Source organism: Neophocaena asiaeorientalis, unplaced genomic scaffold (assembly GCF_003031525.2).
Source record: "Neophocaena asiaeorientalis asiaeorientalis breed wild unplaced genomic scaffold, Neophocaena_asiaeorientalis_V1.1 scaffold134, whole genome shotgun sequence".
Taxonomy (NCBI): Eukaryota; Metazoa; Chordata; class Mammalia; order Artiodactyla; family Phocoenidae; genus Neophocaena; species Neophocaena asiaeorientalis.
This window is the reverse complement of record NW_020185339.1, coordinates 1,920,559-1,937,057: the sequence shown is the minus strand read 5'-3', so window position 1 is coordinate 1,937,057 and position 16,499 is coordinate 1,920,559. Positions and strand designations below refer to the sequence as shown.

The following is a 16,499-nucleotide window of genomic DNA, read 5'->3' as shown; positions in this document are numbered from 1 at the left end:
GAGCCCATGTGCCTAGAGCCTGTGCTCCACAACAAGAGAAGCCACCACAATGAGAAGCCTGCACACCGCAAGGAAGAGTAGCCCCTGCTCGCCGCAACTAGGGAAAGCCCATGTGCAGCAGCAAAGACCCAATGCAGCCAAAAATAAATAAATTTATAAAAAATAAAAAAAATTAAAAAAACGCACAACAGGTGCTCCAGCTCTGACGCGTATATCTCTGTCATAAAAGAGAAAGGCGGTAAACAATAGCGCCAGGGGCAGGGGCTGAGCAGGCCCCATCACGTCTCGGGAGCGGGGAGCCGGGAGCCCAGAATCCTGGGGCCGCAGGGAGCCGGAGGGGCTGGGGCCGCGCTGCTGCCACATCACCGGATCGTGTACTTGTCCCACTTCTTCTCAGGGTCGTAGGGCTCCCAGCGGCTGGCGGGGAAGATGTGCTTGTTCTTCTCGTACCAGCTCCGCAGCACCACCTTGCCCGCATGTGACTCGTCCTTCTCCACGGTGGCGTCGCTGAGCAGCCGCACGTCATCGTGAACGTCGAAATTGAAGAGGGGCCCGCTCTTCCCTCGCGCCTTGGTGACGATGAAGTCGTAGAAGCTGTGGTGGTGGGGTATGATTAGGTCCTCCTTGATGTACATGAGCTTATCCACCCCTGCCGACCTTAGCTCGCTGAAGTCTTTGCGCAGGATCTCGAGGGCCTTCTCCAGGAACTGCTGCATAGTGTTGCCCTTTTTCATCTTGACTGTACGCCGGTGCCCAGAGCCATCCCAGTAACTGAAGGTGATCTCGATCTCCTCGCTCTTGATCTCTTCCTGCTTGGCTTCCCACTCCTGCCGTAGCTCCTCCCGGAGCCGATTCTCCTCCTCCTCCCGGTCTCGGTCAGGCAAGAAGCTCGTGTCCACATCTGGGTTCTTCCCCAGTTTCCTCTTCTTTGTGATCTCTTCCCTCTTCAGCTCCTCGTCGTTGTCTGCCTCATCCTCTTCCTCCAGGGTGAAGGACAGGCTGGAGATCTTCCGCTTGGCCTCCTTCTTGCGCTCCTTCTCTCGCAGCTTCTCCAGCTTCAGCTGCAGCTCTTTCGACTTCTCCTTCTTGGCCAGCTGCTTCTCCCGCTCCTTCACCAGGGCCTCCTGCTTAGCTTTCATGTCGTTCAGGGTCACAAGACCCACGGTGCTGGACTTGAGCTCCGCCTCCACGGCATCGTAGTGCACAGAGAACTTCTTGTCAATGTTGGATTTCATTATGTTCTCCTCCGCGATCCTCTGCTTCATCTGCTCCATCTGCTCGTGCTGCTTCTCCCGCTTCTTCATCAGGTGCATGGCGCGGCCCGCCTCACTCGCGGCACCCTTGTACTGAGCCATGGCGGCAGCGACAGCGGTCCGGCCGAGTCTCAGGGGCTGCAGCGGCTGTGGAGGCGGAGGCGGCCGGGCAGTCAACTGACCCCAGCGCCGTGACGTCAGCTACCGGCTACCGGGGGACTCGCTGCCACCGCGCCCCGCCCCTGGCACGTGACTGCCCTTCAGGGACATTTAATCTGTGGGGAAGAAGAACTAATTTGATAACAGAAGATACAGTTGACACTTGAACAACACGGGTTTCAACTGCATAGGTCCATGTATACACTGATTTTTTTTCCATAGTAAATATGACCCAAGTTGGTTGAATCTGAAGATAAGGAGGAACCCTGGATACCAAGGGCTGACGATAATAAGTTATATGAGATTTTCGATTGTTCAGAGGGTCGGCATCCCTAACCCCCAAATTGTTCACGGGTCAGCTGTAAATTCATAATTACCCACATTCCAATTACAACTAAGTAATATAAATGACATCAAATATTGAATTTATAGTTAGCATTTCCTTCTTAATAAAACTTTAAGTAAAGCTCCCTTGTAGTAAAAACACACTGAAAACTCAAGAATTAAGATGTGGTCCAATCCAAGATTATTTCATTGTGAGTTGTCAGTTATAGATCATGAACTAATTTAAATGTCATGTTTAATTACCTGTAAAGATTATTTTGTATTTTCTTCAAAAAAAATGATTACTATGGCATAGTTGATTTTATTTATGTTAAGTTGTTATTAATCAGGACTATATATTCTCATATAGTGTTAAACAAATTTCTATTGCAAAAAATGCTTTAAAATTACTTTTGAAAAATTTTACAAACCTTAAGAGGCAACATTGGATGAGCTCAATTTAGGATTTTAGATCAAAATTGGCTTTAGTTCATTCAGTGTCTTGATAAATTCTCTTCTGTTTTTGTTATAATATTTCTAAAAGAATTTCAAATCTAAAAGAATTTCAAAGCCCCAATTTTCTTTTTTGTTTTTGTAAACTGACTTCAGGAAATCCACCATAAATGTTTGCTAAACAGTAGAATCAGAACTACATAAGGCAAACTTAAAACTTTTTCAAACTTTTTCTCAAATTATATCTTTCAGCTTGTCAAATGATATTCCCCTGTTAAAGATTGATATTCCCCGTTAAAAATTGTTTTTCTATATTGCTCCCTTTAAATGTTTTACTTTTCTTTCAATTATCAAGAAAAGTTGATTTTATGAAGCTAATTGATTTGAACTTACCTTATTATAGTCTCAAATTGTCAAATTCATGACATGTACTCTAATACCATTGTCAGTTTGGTTATAGAAGGTAATTGTTGCTTTTAAATGTTATTATTCTTGACACTTTTTCTTGTCTTTAAATTTGATAGATAATATTCCCTTGTTTCACTCATTTCTTTCCATGGCAATATAGATTGTTGCATGAATAAGACACTGCAGCTTATAAACAGTACCTTTAAGTCCAATGAAAAGAGAACATGTATTAGTTAAACAAAATTCAGCTGAGTAAATATGAAAATCCAATCGGCTTTATCCAATGATTTATGATTCTGGCAGCAACCCACCTAGTAAACAGGTGCTCCGAGGAGTTTTGCAAATTGGAAGGCTTTTCTAGATATAAGGTGGGACTAGGAGGTTATTAGCAAAAAACAAAACAATCAAAAAAGAATTGCTTCAGGCTGAGTAACCTTTTCTTAGAGGGAAGGGCAGGGAGTCTTATCATGCAGATTACCTCATTAGTGCTGACAAGGAAATGCCACACTGATTGGTTTAAAATTCCATTCCTGGGAAAGGCTGAAACGGCAGTTGGGTTAGATACTAAGTCTAGGTGAGGTTTAGCAGAAGTGACTCCTTTCCAGGCTTGTTTCTTTTTAATGTAGTGTTTGCACTAAAAAAAGAAATCCTGTTCTGTAGCTATTGTTCAGGTTTTCTCTCAAACATTGCTTTGACTTTATTCACGATTCCCGCAAGGTTTCCAACCTGCATCTTATAAGTATTACAAAGGTGAAGGAATATCTACTAATGAAAGCTAAACTGGCGATAGCTGGATATGGGGTATAAGCATCAATTGGGCAGCACAAACAGAAGAAAATAGAGTATTTGAGGAACAGATGACAGCACTTGAATTGGAGAGTTCGGGAAAGATCCAAGGAGGCGACAGGAGTTGAAATAGTCTATTACACTTATTCTTCTTTTTCCTTCTCTATGTTAAGCCCTAAGCGTCTAAATATTTAATGAGTGACTTTTTTCTTTCATCGTGGGACTATTTTACCAGATTAAGTTGAAAATGGAAACTTTTATTCATATATCTAACATCTGGAAAAGCACATTCTGTAATTCAGTTAGGTAGATTTTTTTTTTTTTTTTTTTTTTTTGCGGTACCCGGGCCTACTGACTGTTGTGGCCTCTCCCGTTGCGGAGCACAGGCTCTGGACGCGCAGGCCCAGCGGCCATGACTCACGGCCCCAGCTGCTCCGCAGTATGTGGGATCTTCCCAGACTGGGGCACGAACCCGTGCTCCCTGTATCAGCAGGCGGACTCTCAACCACTGTGCCACCAGGTAAGCCCTCAAGTAGGTAGATTTTTATACCTTAAGGGAAGTCTTGTCAGTAGATCCCATTGAGATTCTTTCACCAGAGAAATTTCTATATACCCAACATTTTACAAACAATATTTGAGTGTTCTTGGAATTTATGCATTGATCCCAGGCTAAGAATATAATATTTCACTACCAATTCAATCAAATTTGAAAGTCTTAAGAAGGAAAAAGTAGACTGCAATGATAGTGAATGATTCAGCTACTTGACTAGTTTCTACCACTTTTTCTGTGTATTTCCATAGCTTTGTGTCTTTTTGTTATGCAGATTTGAAGTGTTGAAAACTGTATTCCATGTATGACATACCCTAGATGAAATAAAGTATTTAGGGAGCCAGGTAGGTTAATGAGTTCACTGAAAAATAGTAAGACTGGTCTGAAGGGATTAGTTGTCTAAGGAGAGGAACAAGGAGGAGGAGGCTGGAGAAGTTTCCAGGGATCCAGAATAAACAACTTCTGCTGAGAACTGTGTATATTCATCTGTTTGGACTGCCACAGTAAAATACCACAAATTGGTTGGTGTCAACTGAAAAAAAAAATGCACAGTGTGTGAGTTGTGAGTTAAGTTTTATTTGGAGCAAAATGAAGACTATAGCCCAGGAGACAGTATTTTAGGTAGCTCTGAGAAACTGCTCCAAAGAGGTGTGGGCTGGGGGGGAAGGTCAATATATATGTGATTTTGGAGAAGGGGGAGTACATGCAATCAAGCACATATGTTTTGCAGATGTTTTCTGCTAGTCTCATGAAGGTTATTGCTAGTCACAAGGAGCAGATATCACCATGAAGGATTTTAGTGCTTTTCTAGATATGAGGAGATGCAAGAATTGGGCTCATAAAATCTTCTTCTGAAAATATCTATCTGAAAGACCTGTTCTGCCAGTTTTTCCCAGAGCACAGAGTGCCTCATTCCCGATCTCCACCCTGAACTCCTTTCAGGGGGTGTTGGTCAGTAGCTGCATTGGCTCATAATTTGATCCTTGTAGAGGTAGATGGCAAGTGCCAATTTGTAGGTGACAGTGGCTTCAAAAAAAGAAGTGTATTTTCTCACCATTCTGGAGGCTAGAAGACCAAGATCTAGGTTCCAGCTCATTCCGTTTCTGGTGAGGACTTTCTTCCTAGCTTACAGACAACCTCCTTTTTGCCATATTCCAAAATGGCCTTTCCTAGGTGCGCGTGTGGAGAGAGGGTACGTTTCCTGGTGTCTCTTTTTATAACGACATTAATCCTATCAGAGCAGGACCCTACACATATGACCTCATTTAACCTTAATTGCTTCCTTAGAGGCCCCATTTCCAAAGACAGCCACACTGAGAGTTAGGACCTCAACATACAAATTTGGAGGGGAGGGAAACAGTTCATTTCATAACCCTGTGTGTCTCATAGTAGGCTGTAAGCCAATAAGGAGTAGCCGAGGGCGTTTCTCAAGTTCAGTTTCTGAGTCGTCCCTGTTCAACTCACCTGACCAAATGCAGATTCAGGGATTTTTGAACTCACATATTTACTGAAATAAAACCTCTAGGATTGGGGCAAAAATATCAGTTTTAAATAAGACCAGGTAATTAATTTATACATCAAATATTAAGATTCATAGCCTAAAATACTTAAAAAGAGTTGATACTAGGAGAAATCAGTAGTTTCCATCAGAGAGGCTATTTTATTGGCACTTGTTAGACTTCTACTGTGTATAAATGGAAGTGTTGATGAGGACAACATTTTTTTCTTCCCTTTTAAGTTCTTCTGGCTGGTCTAAGAATTAAATTTACATGAGACAGATTAACAGGAGAAAAAAAAAATTAACAATATGTATACGTGGGAGAGACCCAGGAAAACTGAGTAACCCCTGAAAATGGCCAAAACCCTCACCTTAAATACCGTCTTCAGTTAAAGACTAAAGAGGATGTTGGGGGTAGGGGTTTGGGACTTCAGAGGGGAGGAAGGCAGATCACACTGAGATGGAACAGCAAATTTTGGGTAAATGTTTGTTGGGCCCTGCAGAGGCAATAGGGCAGAGTGGACTTTGATCCTAGGCCATGTTGAATTTCCCTACCATACCTGCGTCATATTCTCTATAGATATCTCTCTGATAGCTCTTATCTGGAACAGGCCCTTTATCTATATTCTTTGAGGCAGTTAAGAAGGATGTAACAAGAAAAACTTTCTGAGTCATTGTTATTTATTTATTGAATATTTATTTTAATCTAATTTTTAAAAATTGAAGTATAGTTGACTTATGTTAGTTTCCGATGTACAGCATAGTGATTTGATAATTTTATAGATTACACTCCATAAAAAGATATTATAATATTACTGACTCTATTCCCTTTGATGTACATTACATCCTGTGAATTATTTATTTTATAACTAGTAATTTGTACCTCTTAATCCCTTTTACCCATCCCCCAACCCACTTCCCCTCGGCAGCCAACTGTTCATTCTCTATACCTATGAGTCTGTTTTGTTTTATTTGTTCATTTGTTCTGTTTTTTAGATTCCACATATAAGTGAAAACATATAGTATTTGTCTTTCTCTGACTTATTTCACTTAGCATAATACCCTCTAGGTCCATCCATATTATTGCAAATTGCAAAATTTCACTTTTTTTATGTATGAGTAGTGTTCCATATTGTGTGTGTGTGTGTGTGTGTGTGTGTGTGAGAGAGAGAGAGAGAGAGGTGTATAGAGATTTTATATATTTAAATATTAATATATATTATTATCCATTCATCTGTCCATGGACATATGGGTTGCTTTCATACCTTGGCTATTGTAAATAAGGCTGCTATGAATATTGGGGTGCATATATCTTTTTGAATTAGTGTTTTCATTTTCTCTGGATAAATACCCAGGAGTGGAATTGCTGGATCTTATGGTAGTTTTATTTCTAATTTTTTTAGAAATCTTTATACTGTTTTCCATAGTGGCTGTATCAATTTACTTTCCACCAACACACCAACAGTGCATGAGGGTTCCCTTTTCTCCACATCCTCACCAACACTTTTTATTTCTTGTCTTGTTGATGATAGCCATTCTGAAATGTGTGAGGCGATAGCTCACTGAGGTTTTGATTTGCATTTCCCTGATGATTAGTGACAGATGAGCATCTTTTCATGTGCCTGCTGGCCATCTGTATGTCTTCTTTGGAAAAATTCCTCTGCCCATTTTTTAATTGGATTGTTTGTTTTTTTGATGTTGAGTTGTATGAGTTCTTCATATATTTTGGAAACTAACCCTTTATCAGGCATATCATATGCAAATATCTTCTGCCATTCAGTAGGTTGCCTTTTCATTTTGTTCATGGTTTCCTTAACTGTGCAAAAGCTTTTTAGTTTGGTATAGATGTCCCATTTTTTTCATTTTTGGTTTTGTTGTCCTTGCCTGAGGAGACATATGAAAAAAATAGGCTAAGAGCAGTGTCAAAGAGCATACTGCCTATGTTTTCTTCTAGGAGTTTTATGGTTTCAGGTCTTACATTTAAGCAGTTTATCCATTTTGAGTTTCTTTTTTGTACATGGTGTGACAAAATGGTCTAGTTTCATTCTTTTACATGTAGCTGTCCAGTTGTCATAGCACTACTTTTTGAAGAGACTGTCTTTCCCTGTTTCCTATTCTTACCTTCTTTATTGTAGATTAATTGGCCACATGTGTATGGATTTATTTCTGGGCTCTCTAGCTCTCTAATCTGTTCCATTGATCTATGTGTCTGTTTTTATGCCAGTACCATACTCTTTTGATTACTATAGCTTTGTAGTATACTTTGAAATCAGGGAGTGTAATGCCTCCTGGTTTGTTCTTTCTCAAGATTAATTTGGCTATTTGGGTCTTTTGTGGTTCCATAAAAATTTTAGGATTATTCTAGTTCTGTGAGAAATGCCATGAGTATTTTGACAGGGATTGCATTGAATTTCTAGATTGCTTTGGATAGTATGGCTATTTTAATATTAATTTCAATCCACAGCACAAAAAATTATTTGTGTTGTCTTCAATTTCTTTCACCAATGTCTTAATGTTTTCAGAGTACAAGTCTTTCACCTCCTTGGTTAAATTTATTCCTAGGTATTTTATTCTTTTTGATTTGATTGTAAATGGGATTTTTAAACTTTCTGATAGTTTATTATTACTGTATAGAAATGCAACACATTTCTATATATTAATTTTGTATTCTGCAACTTTACTGAATTCATTGATGGGGTCTTGTAGTTTTTTGGTAACATCTTTAGGATTTTCTATGTATAATAATCATGTCATCTGGAAACAGTGAGTATTTTACTTCTTCCTTTCCAATTTGGATTTATTTTATCTCTTGTCTGATTGCTGTGGCTAGGACTTCCAATACTATTTTGAATAAAAGTGGTGAGAGTGAGCATCATTGTCTTGTTCCTGATCTTAGAGGAAAAGCTTTTAGCTTTTCACCATTGAGTATGAAGTTAGTTGTGGGTTTGTCATAAATGGCTTTTATTATGTTGAGGTATATTTCCTCTATACCAACTTTGTTAAGAGTTTTTTCATGAATGGATGTTGTATTTTGTCAGATGCATTTTCTGCATCAAATGAGATGCACATGTGATTTTTATTCTTCATTTTGTTAATGTGTTAACTTTTAGAATTGCTTTTAGAGTTGTTGCTTTTCGAATTGTTCTATTTGTAGTTGTGGTTTTGATGTATCTGTGAGGAGGTAAACTCAGAGTCTTCCTACTCTGCCATCTTGATCCCACCATTTCTGAGTCTTCAATTTTTAAAAAATAATCAGCCTAAATTAATCTTAATGCCAAAAGGACACATTTTGGGGTGGCAAATTTTGCTCCCCTACACTCCCACCTTTGAAACTTCTCCAAGAAATTTCACAGTCCAGAAGCTGAGTTGGTAGATTGTTCCATGTTATTGAGTCACTTAGTCCTGACAATAGGTCAGTCCAGTTAAATTCATTTCAAGAGGCGCTGATGCAGGTGGACTCTCAGAGTTAAGCCTATAATATGCAAGCAGTCAGGATTTTAATAAGATGCATTTCTGTGGGTGAAAGAAAAACAATGGTTAATGATTGGAACAAATTATAAAACCAGTCTCTGGATCCTGAGAGCTGCCAGATGAGATTTCTAGATGTCAGGCTCAAAGCATCTTCAGCTGGAGTGAGGGCAAGCAGCGACAATCTGACAGATTTTCCTGTTTTATGTTTTAAGTGTCTCTGATGATGTCATCGAGTGTTTGGGTAAATTTTCTGAGTGGCTTACATAGCAACAGGCTCAAATATTGTCTAAACATGGACTGTTGTTGTGGTCTCTCTTAAGTCTATATCAAATCGTTCAGCTTTTGTTTGCAGGGCTTCAGGAGAAGGACAGCTTTTTCTCTCAATCATTCTAAGTAAAATGTGGGTGAAATATTGGAAACACTAGTTTGGAGAGTTGTAGGCAAATATTTGAGGAAACTAGAAATAGGACCAAGTCCAGTTTACAGGTAGAAAAATGAAGATGATTTATGGAACTAGAATTTAATATCCACAATTGTGTATTATAGTTTCTACTGAAACACATTGTTTTTTTCCTCTCTAAAATCACACTTATTTTTACCAAAGAGAGCCAAATTGAGGCTAATCTGTTTGTAAAATAAGTCTAGTTTTAATAAACCTGGCCTGGTTACATAATTCCAGCAAGAATAGTGATTGAGCATATAGACTCCATTAACAATGCTTTGCTGGAACTTTTCATAAGGACTCTCCAGACTGAACTTTTAAATGCCTCTGAGGCCAGGAATCCAAGTCAATAACTTGCAGCAGACTCATCTGTAATACTTATGGATTTGGGACAACTCCTCTCTTCTTGAGGTCCCCCAGATTTCCTATGGTTCCTGTACCTTCCAGGAAGTGACCTTCTTTAATCACCTGGTAAGGCTGCTTACACCCTCTAAGCAATGTACCAGGCAGTTTTTCCAAGGGACTTTTAGACTTCATAAAGTCAACCTTAGCTTCTTAAGTCTGTCTAGTCACATGTGATTCAAGGCACATTCTCAGTTATGACATTCCAGTCAAATCTTTGGTAATATAACCAGTGTTCCCAATTGTGTCCTGTTACAAGCAGAACAGATTCTTAGTGAATTTATGTAAAAAAGTATATCACCATGAAAATAAGAATATTAAAATTTGCCAAATTCTAGAGGGATCAGGTAGGGAGGAAAGATAAATGTTTCAGTTCTGTTTATAGAAGTATAATTTGCCAAATTGCTGCAAGTCATAGCATAAGGCGAAAGGTTTCTTTATATATGGAAAACAAAGAGTAAACAGCAGTAATATTTCAGATAAGAAGTCATGAAAATTGTAATCATATTCATTAGTTCATTGACTCCTTTGTAAGTAGTTCTTGTTGTTCTTGATCGGTTTTTAACAGTTTTATGAAGCCATCAGTTTTCCATTAGAGTTCTGTATTTTCTTTCCAAGTTCAGTGGTATAAAATGAAAGTTTTCAGAAACATATTTTGTCAAAAATTCTTTCTATGAATCTTCTTGAAGATGAAACGTTTTTGCAAAAGTGTCAAAGTAAAAAACAGAATTGTCTATAAATGCCAAAAGCATAGTAAAGATCTGATTCATTATAATGCAATTGACAGGTAAATTTAGTTATTTCTGCAACACACAGAATTTGAAGATACGTAGAATTATGACTGATAACATTTTACTGTTACATTAGCAGAATTTTAGGAATTTCATATAATTTCTAGAACATTAGAAATGTTCTTACAATATAATGTAAGAAGGTTATTCCTCATATTTTTCTTACCACAATATACATGTACGTTCTTTACATACAGGTATGCTTTCCTTATTTCTAGTGGATTTAATCACATATTAATTAGATTTCTTAACCCTTAGAAACTTTTAATTTCTAGTGAAAAGTAAGAGGTAAACAAATACGAACTGCCTTCTTTTTTTTCTTATAAATGTATTTATTTATTTAGGCTGCATTGGTTCTTTGTTGCTGCGTGCAGGCTTTCTCTAGTGGTGGGAGCGTGGGCTACTCTTCATTGCGGTGCGCAGGCTTCTCATTGTGGTGTCTTCTCTTGTTGTGGAGCACTGGCTCTAGGCACGTGGGCTTCAGTAGTTGTGGCATGTGGGCTTCAGTAGTTGTGGCTCGCGGGCTCTAGAGCACGGGCTCAGTGGTTGCGGTGCACAGGCTTAGTTGCTCAGCGGCATGTGAGATCTTCCTGGCCCAGGGCTCGAACCCGTGTCCCCTGCGTTGGTAGGTGGATTCTTAACCACTGTGCCACCAGGGAAGCCCTATGAAGTGTCTTTTAAATTAGCATTCTATGGATTGGCATACTTGTAAATTGGGTTGGCCAAAAATTTCGTTCGGTTAGTGTATAACTGCTCAATAAAATTCTTGGTGAAAGTGAAAAATGTCTTACTTTTACTTAAAACCGAATGAACTTTTTGGCCAATCCAGTACTTCTTAGAAATACGTGCTTTCTCATAAAAAATTTCTCAGTGCGTCATAAGACATGCTTAGTAATAGACCCCAATATTTTAATTCCTCTGTAAAAGGAAGCAAACAGTAGTTAAACCTATATACAATAACCAATGTTTCATTATTTAATCTTATTTGGAAATGATCTAGATATTCAGTGAAGTTAACTTAATATTTAACTTAGCAAAACTTTAAGGTTTCTAGTAACCAAAAAGATTTTGGAAGTTATTTTTACATACACACATACCGTAACACATAATTATTATTAAAATGTTCACCTCAAAACATTTTATCCTGCTTAAATCTATTTAATTTTACTTGTTCTGTTACGGAGTCTAAGCTTGCTCTGCTTGTCACATGACAGGCCAATGAATCAGGAGACGAGGTATTGAGGCAAGGAATGGGATTTTATTCGGAAAGCCTGCAGACTGAGAAGATGGCACACTAGTGTCTCTGAAAAACCATCTTAGCAATCTGGATGCCAGTTTCTTGTATAGAATCAGAGAGGGAGTGGTGGTGACGAAGTACAGTAAAAGGGCCATCAGTCTTGCAGAACATCTCCTGGAATGCCCAGCCTCAGTGGGTGAGGGGATGTGTTAGTTTCTTCTTTCTTGCAGCCATCCACAGGTGAGCAGGGTCAGATTGTCTCCCAGTGAGCTGAACTGCAGAGGGGCAGGGTTCCCCGAGGCAGGCCGTTATGTATGATCATAATAACAAAAGCAACAAAAAGCAAAGGTTAAAGTCAAAGAAAAAGATCCCACATGGAGTCCGATTTAGCCCTTCGGTGTTATAGTTCTTTACAATTATGTTTAGATTACCTATTAAAATTTGATGTCTCAAAGTCAACTGTCATCTTAAGCTGTTTTTCTTTTTCCTGACACATTTTGTAACAGATAATATGAGCTTATTTGACTTTTAGTAGACCTAGGTAGAATAAAAGAATTGTACTTAATGCTGATAACTCTAAAGACATCTCTATTTTAATTAAACCAAAACCTTAAACTTGTTTTAATTTACTGAAGTTTAATTCTAGATCACGTGAACTTGAAAAACAGTTGGCTTAGTTTCTATTATACTTCTGAGATTTAGAAATGTTTAATTCATAAGTGCTTACTTTTAAGCTTAATAAATAGAGCTCTTTGATAAATTAATTTTAGTGATACCATCTATGGGATAAAAAAACTATTGTGCATCTACAATAGACACATAAAAACGTATAGACAGATGCAAACAGATCTTATAGCTTTCATTTAATATATAAAATATATTTTAAAAACCTTAGGTACAATAGTACAAAATTCACTAGTTTATAAATAACCGTTGGAATAAGTTAAGTTTATCTGTTCAGATAGCTAAGGCTTTTTACTATTGGTGGAAAAAACTTGTATCATTTGTATTTGTCCTTGACGTCTAATCTTGAATTAGATTTTGAGTGAGGGAGACTTTCACTAGTTTCTGCTTTTAAAAGGTCTCTTTCCCCCTCTTTTTTTCTTTGGCTTTAGGTTCTACTGCTTGAGTTAACTGGGCTCAGTCTTAGGAGATTGTGGGTTGTGTTTACATTTCTGATTTTGTATAGTTTGCCAGACGAAGGTAGTTGCTTCCGTTAACCCTTGAACATTGGCCCCAAGCTTCTACCTTACACTATGTGAGCTCAGGCAATCCCACTGGTTCCCTTGAGCATTTGTTTAACAAACAAAGATTGAAGGGGTGGATTTACATACTCTGTTTTATAATACCAGGGAGGGGAAATGTTCCCCAGTGAGACATGACACCCATCCTGATAATACAATCATGCAAAAAACAGGCAACCACATTACATAAAGCCTATTCAAATACTTTCACCTCACTTCCGTCAACTCTTATACTTTTAACCATTGCCTTCACTAGGACCCCATCAACAAGTCTTGGTCTTACAACAGTAGATAGGGGAAGTGTTACTGGCCAGACAGAACATCCATTCCCATAAAGCATGAAGGCAATGTTGACATAACCTCCTCACATAACACCCGCTTAAATATTCCAACCTTTATAATCTTACCAACCCTAATTGTAGCCAGGCCCCACCAATAGATTTTGGTACCAAAGCTCATGGGGTTACTGCATCAAGGAATCCTGGAAACTTCTCCTTTCTACCCCCAGGCCCTTTTACCTACTTTTTGGTAAAAGGCCTTAGGTCCCCAGTGAGGGGTCAAACCAAGGGACCCAGGTTCTTTTGTCAATCTTTAGTTAGATTAATCAGCCTAACTGCTGCCCCAAGCCTTTGCTGGTTAGGTTTCTCATCGTAAATTTTGCCTTCTGCATTTTTAAGTTTCTCCAAACTGGGGTAAATAGAGTGCATTTGTTTGGGACCTGTTAGTGTTAGACAACCAGCAAGGTGTCCCTTTGACCCACCCAACCTTCAATAGTGCTGTATTAAAACTTTTGTTTTAACCCCATCAATGTCTGTTTTATTCATCCCATTTCTTAATAACCATCTAAAAATTTTTACCCTGCTGGGGTGAGTCCCATGATTCTTCCCTTTCTGATTCCTTTTTGTTCTGCCTCTTTGAATATCTCCTTTATTTACCTTATTTCTTAATAACCCTTCAAAAATTTCCAACTAGTTGGGAAGTCCCTTGGTTTCCCCTTGGCCTCTTCCCATTCTTTTGTTAATTAACCTAATTAGCATCTGTAAGGCCCATGAGGAGAAGCTGAGAGCCAAATGTGATGAGATTTCCTGAACTGTTTTTTTTTTAATCAAGAGAGTTCTTAAGACTAGCTATTCTATTTCTTTGTATCCACCTTTTAATTTGATCTTTTCCTAGGTACCAAGAAAATCAGCTGTTTGTAATGAGAGCTCTCTGAAAAATTTACCAATTTAGAAGTTTTTCCAGTTTAAGGGACTCATTGGCCATTGATGAGTAGACTCTTAATAGTGACTCAAATGATAAACTTTTTTATGGCTTAATCATTGTCACAAGAAGCATACCCAAAGGAGAGTGCAAAAAGATGCAGCCCTCAGATGGTCCAGAAAGTCCACTCCCAAGAATAGTTTAACAAGGTTGCACAAGCATACTCACAAAGCAACGAAGGTTGAGATGACAAAGATCCCTTATGGACCGGGACCCCTTATGACAAACTCCCTGAGAGCTGGCATGGGTAGACAAACAGACGCCAGTCGCTTTGTTACCTAATTCTGATCAACTGGCTACAGCTGCTTAGATCCCACTCTATTCAATTGACCACCAAATGCACGTATGTGCACCTTCCAGATGGCAGAGACCAGAAAGTATATTCTCACTTGTCATAAAAGTCAAACTCTCAGGATACAGAACAAGACAAAAAACACAACAGAAACAAAGAAAAACAGTGACCATCTCCAGGAGGGAAATGATCAATTAAGCCATAAATTACTCTATGAAATTTACCAGAGTTGCTAAGTCCAAGGAACTAGTTCCACAAATATTTTCTCCTGCTAATCTAATTTTAGAAGAAGAAAAAAGAGTCTTAGCACGCATTCTCCTTTCCAACAGGACCTGCAGGCAGAGATCAGGGAGACTGACATGGTAAGAATTCTTACTTTCTGCTGTCCTTTGTCATTTGTCTCAGGATCTCCTCCTGGCTGCAGCAGCCTCAGGGAGAAAAGCTGAATCCTGCCGACTACACCGACTGTTTGCAAGGAAGAAATTTTCCTCTGCTTTGTTAGGTCCTTCTGGCTGATCTAAGAATTAAATTGACATGAGAGAGATTAACAGGAGAAAAATTTAAAAGTTTAATTACGTGTATACATGGGAGAGACACGGGAAGACTGAGTAACTTGTCAAAATGTCTGAAAACCTCAACTTAATTACCACCTTCAGGTGAAGGCAAAGGAGGATGTTGTGGGTAGTGGCTTGGGACTTCAAAAGGGAAGAAGAAAATTCACATGGAGGTAATAAAGCAAATGTTTGGTAAACAAATGTATGCTGGGCCATGCAAAGACAGTGGGACAGAGTAGACTCTGTTGTCTAGTGCCCGCCACCACACCTAGCCCCATATTCTTGGCAGATAACTCTGGTGATAGCTCTATTCTAGGAACAGGCCTTTTACCTCAATTCTTTAAGCAGTTAAGGGGGAATTAACAGAAAAATTCCTGAGTTTTCTGTTTCTTAAAAATAATCAGCCTAAATTAATCCTCATGCCAGAGAGACACATTTTTGGGGTGGTAAATTTTGCTTCCATAGACAAACTTAATAGTACTCATTTTAATAAATAACTTTGTTGCACCAAAATGACAAGAATGGTTTTCTTGTCCTTTGATAGTTTGCTATAATGTTTAGCAACATAGTTAATTTGATGAAGAATCTTGTCATTTGGACCCATTTAAAAAAAAAAAATCCTTGTTCTTAGGTGTTGGGGTTGGCATAAATTCCAAAGAGTGATTTATTCAAATTCAGTTAAAAAAATTGAGGAAGGTAACTGTAAGGTCGGATCTTAACAAACGGCACCGCGAAACAGAGGAAAGCTTCAAGTGAGCTTTATTAGGGAGCGCTCCCGGGTGACGTTCACTGGTCCGAGAGAAAGGGGCCAGAGAAGTCACACCCGGGAGAGAGTTGGGCAAGATTTTATAGGGGAAGAAGGGAAAGGGGTGTGGCGAATCTGGGAGGGCGCAGGGTATTCCTTATTTGGTGGTCTTTTCGGGTATCCTGGGGAACCGTTAGTCCCGCCCCTCGAAAGGCGGGAAGGCTGGGCCGGGTTCAAAGTCCCCAGGTCAGTTCCTGGAACTGGGTGGTCCGGAATGTCTCCAGGGCAGTTTCTGTAACTGAGTGGTCCGGAGAATTTGGTTCTGATGCAACCTGTGAATCTGATTGTGTTCCCCTGCCTCGGGCCAGTTGGCCTTACATCCCGACATCTTTGGTGTAATGGGGCAGCGTTCTGATCTCCGGCTACTTCATGCTGAATGGGGACGTCGAAAGGGGAGTCGGGCGACCAGAGGTCCGAAGCTTAGGGGAGACCAGTGGGGGGTTCTGTAGGAAGCAAGGTGTAAGGACCGAGGAGCATTTGGTTTGTGGCCACCCGAGAGACTTCCTCCATGCGCCTGCGAAGGAACCTAAGAAAACAGGGAGCAAGCATAAGCAAGATACAGATGAGAAT

General features: G+C 39.3%; 2 protein-coding genes across 2 annotated transcripts in view; one reads left to right on the top strand and one right to left on the bottom strand.

Annotated features, from left to right (window-relative positions):
- Positions 1-16,499, top strand: part of TMTC2 (transmembrane O-mannosyltransferase targeting cadherins 2) — a 769,790-nt gene that overhangs the window by 440,989 nt on the left and 312,302 nt on the right. The window lies entirely within an intron of this gene.
- LOC112394370 (protein FAM50A) lies at positions 324-1,365 on the bottom strand. The gene has a single exon (XM_024737156.1). The coding sequence runs from the start codon at positions 1,353-1,355 to the stop codon at positions 363-365; it is 993 nt and encodes a 330-aa protein (XP_024592924.1). The 5' UTR covers positions 1,356-1,365; the 3' UTR covers positions 324-362.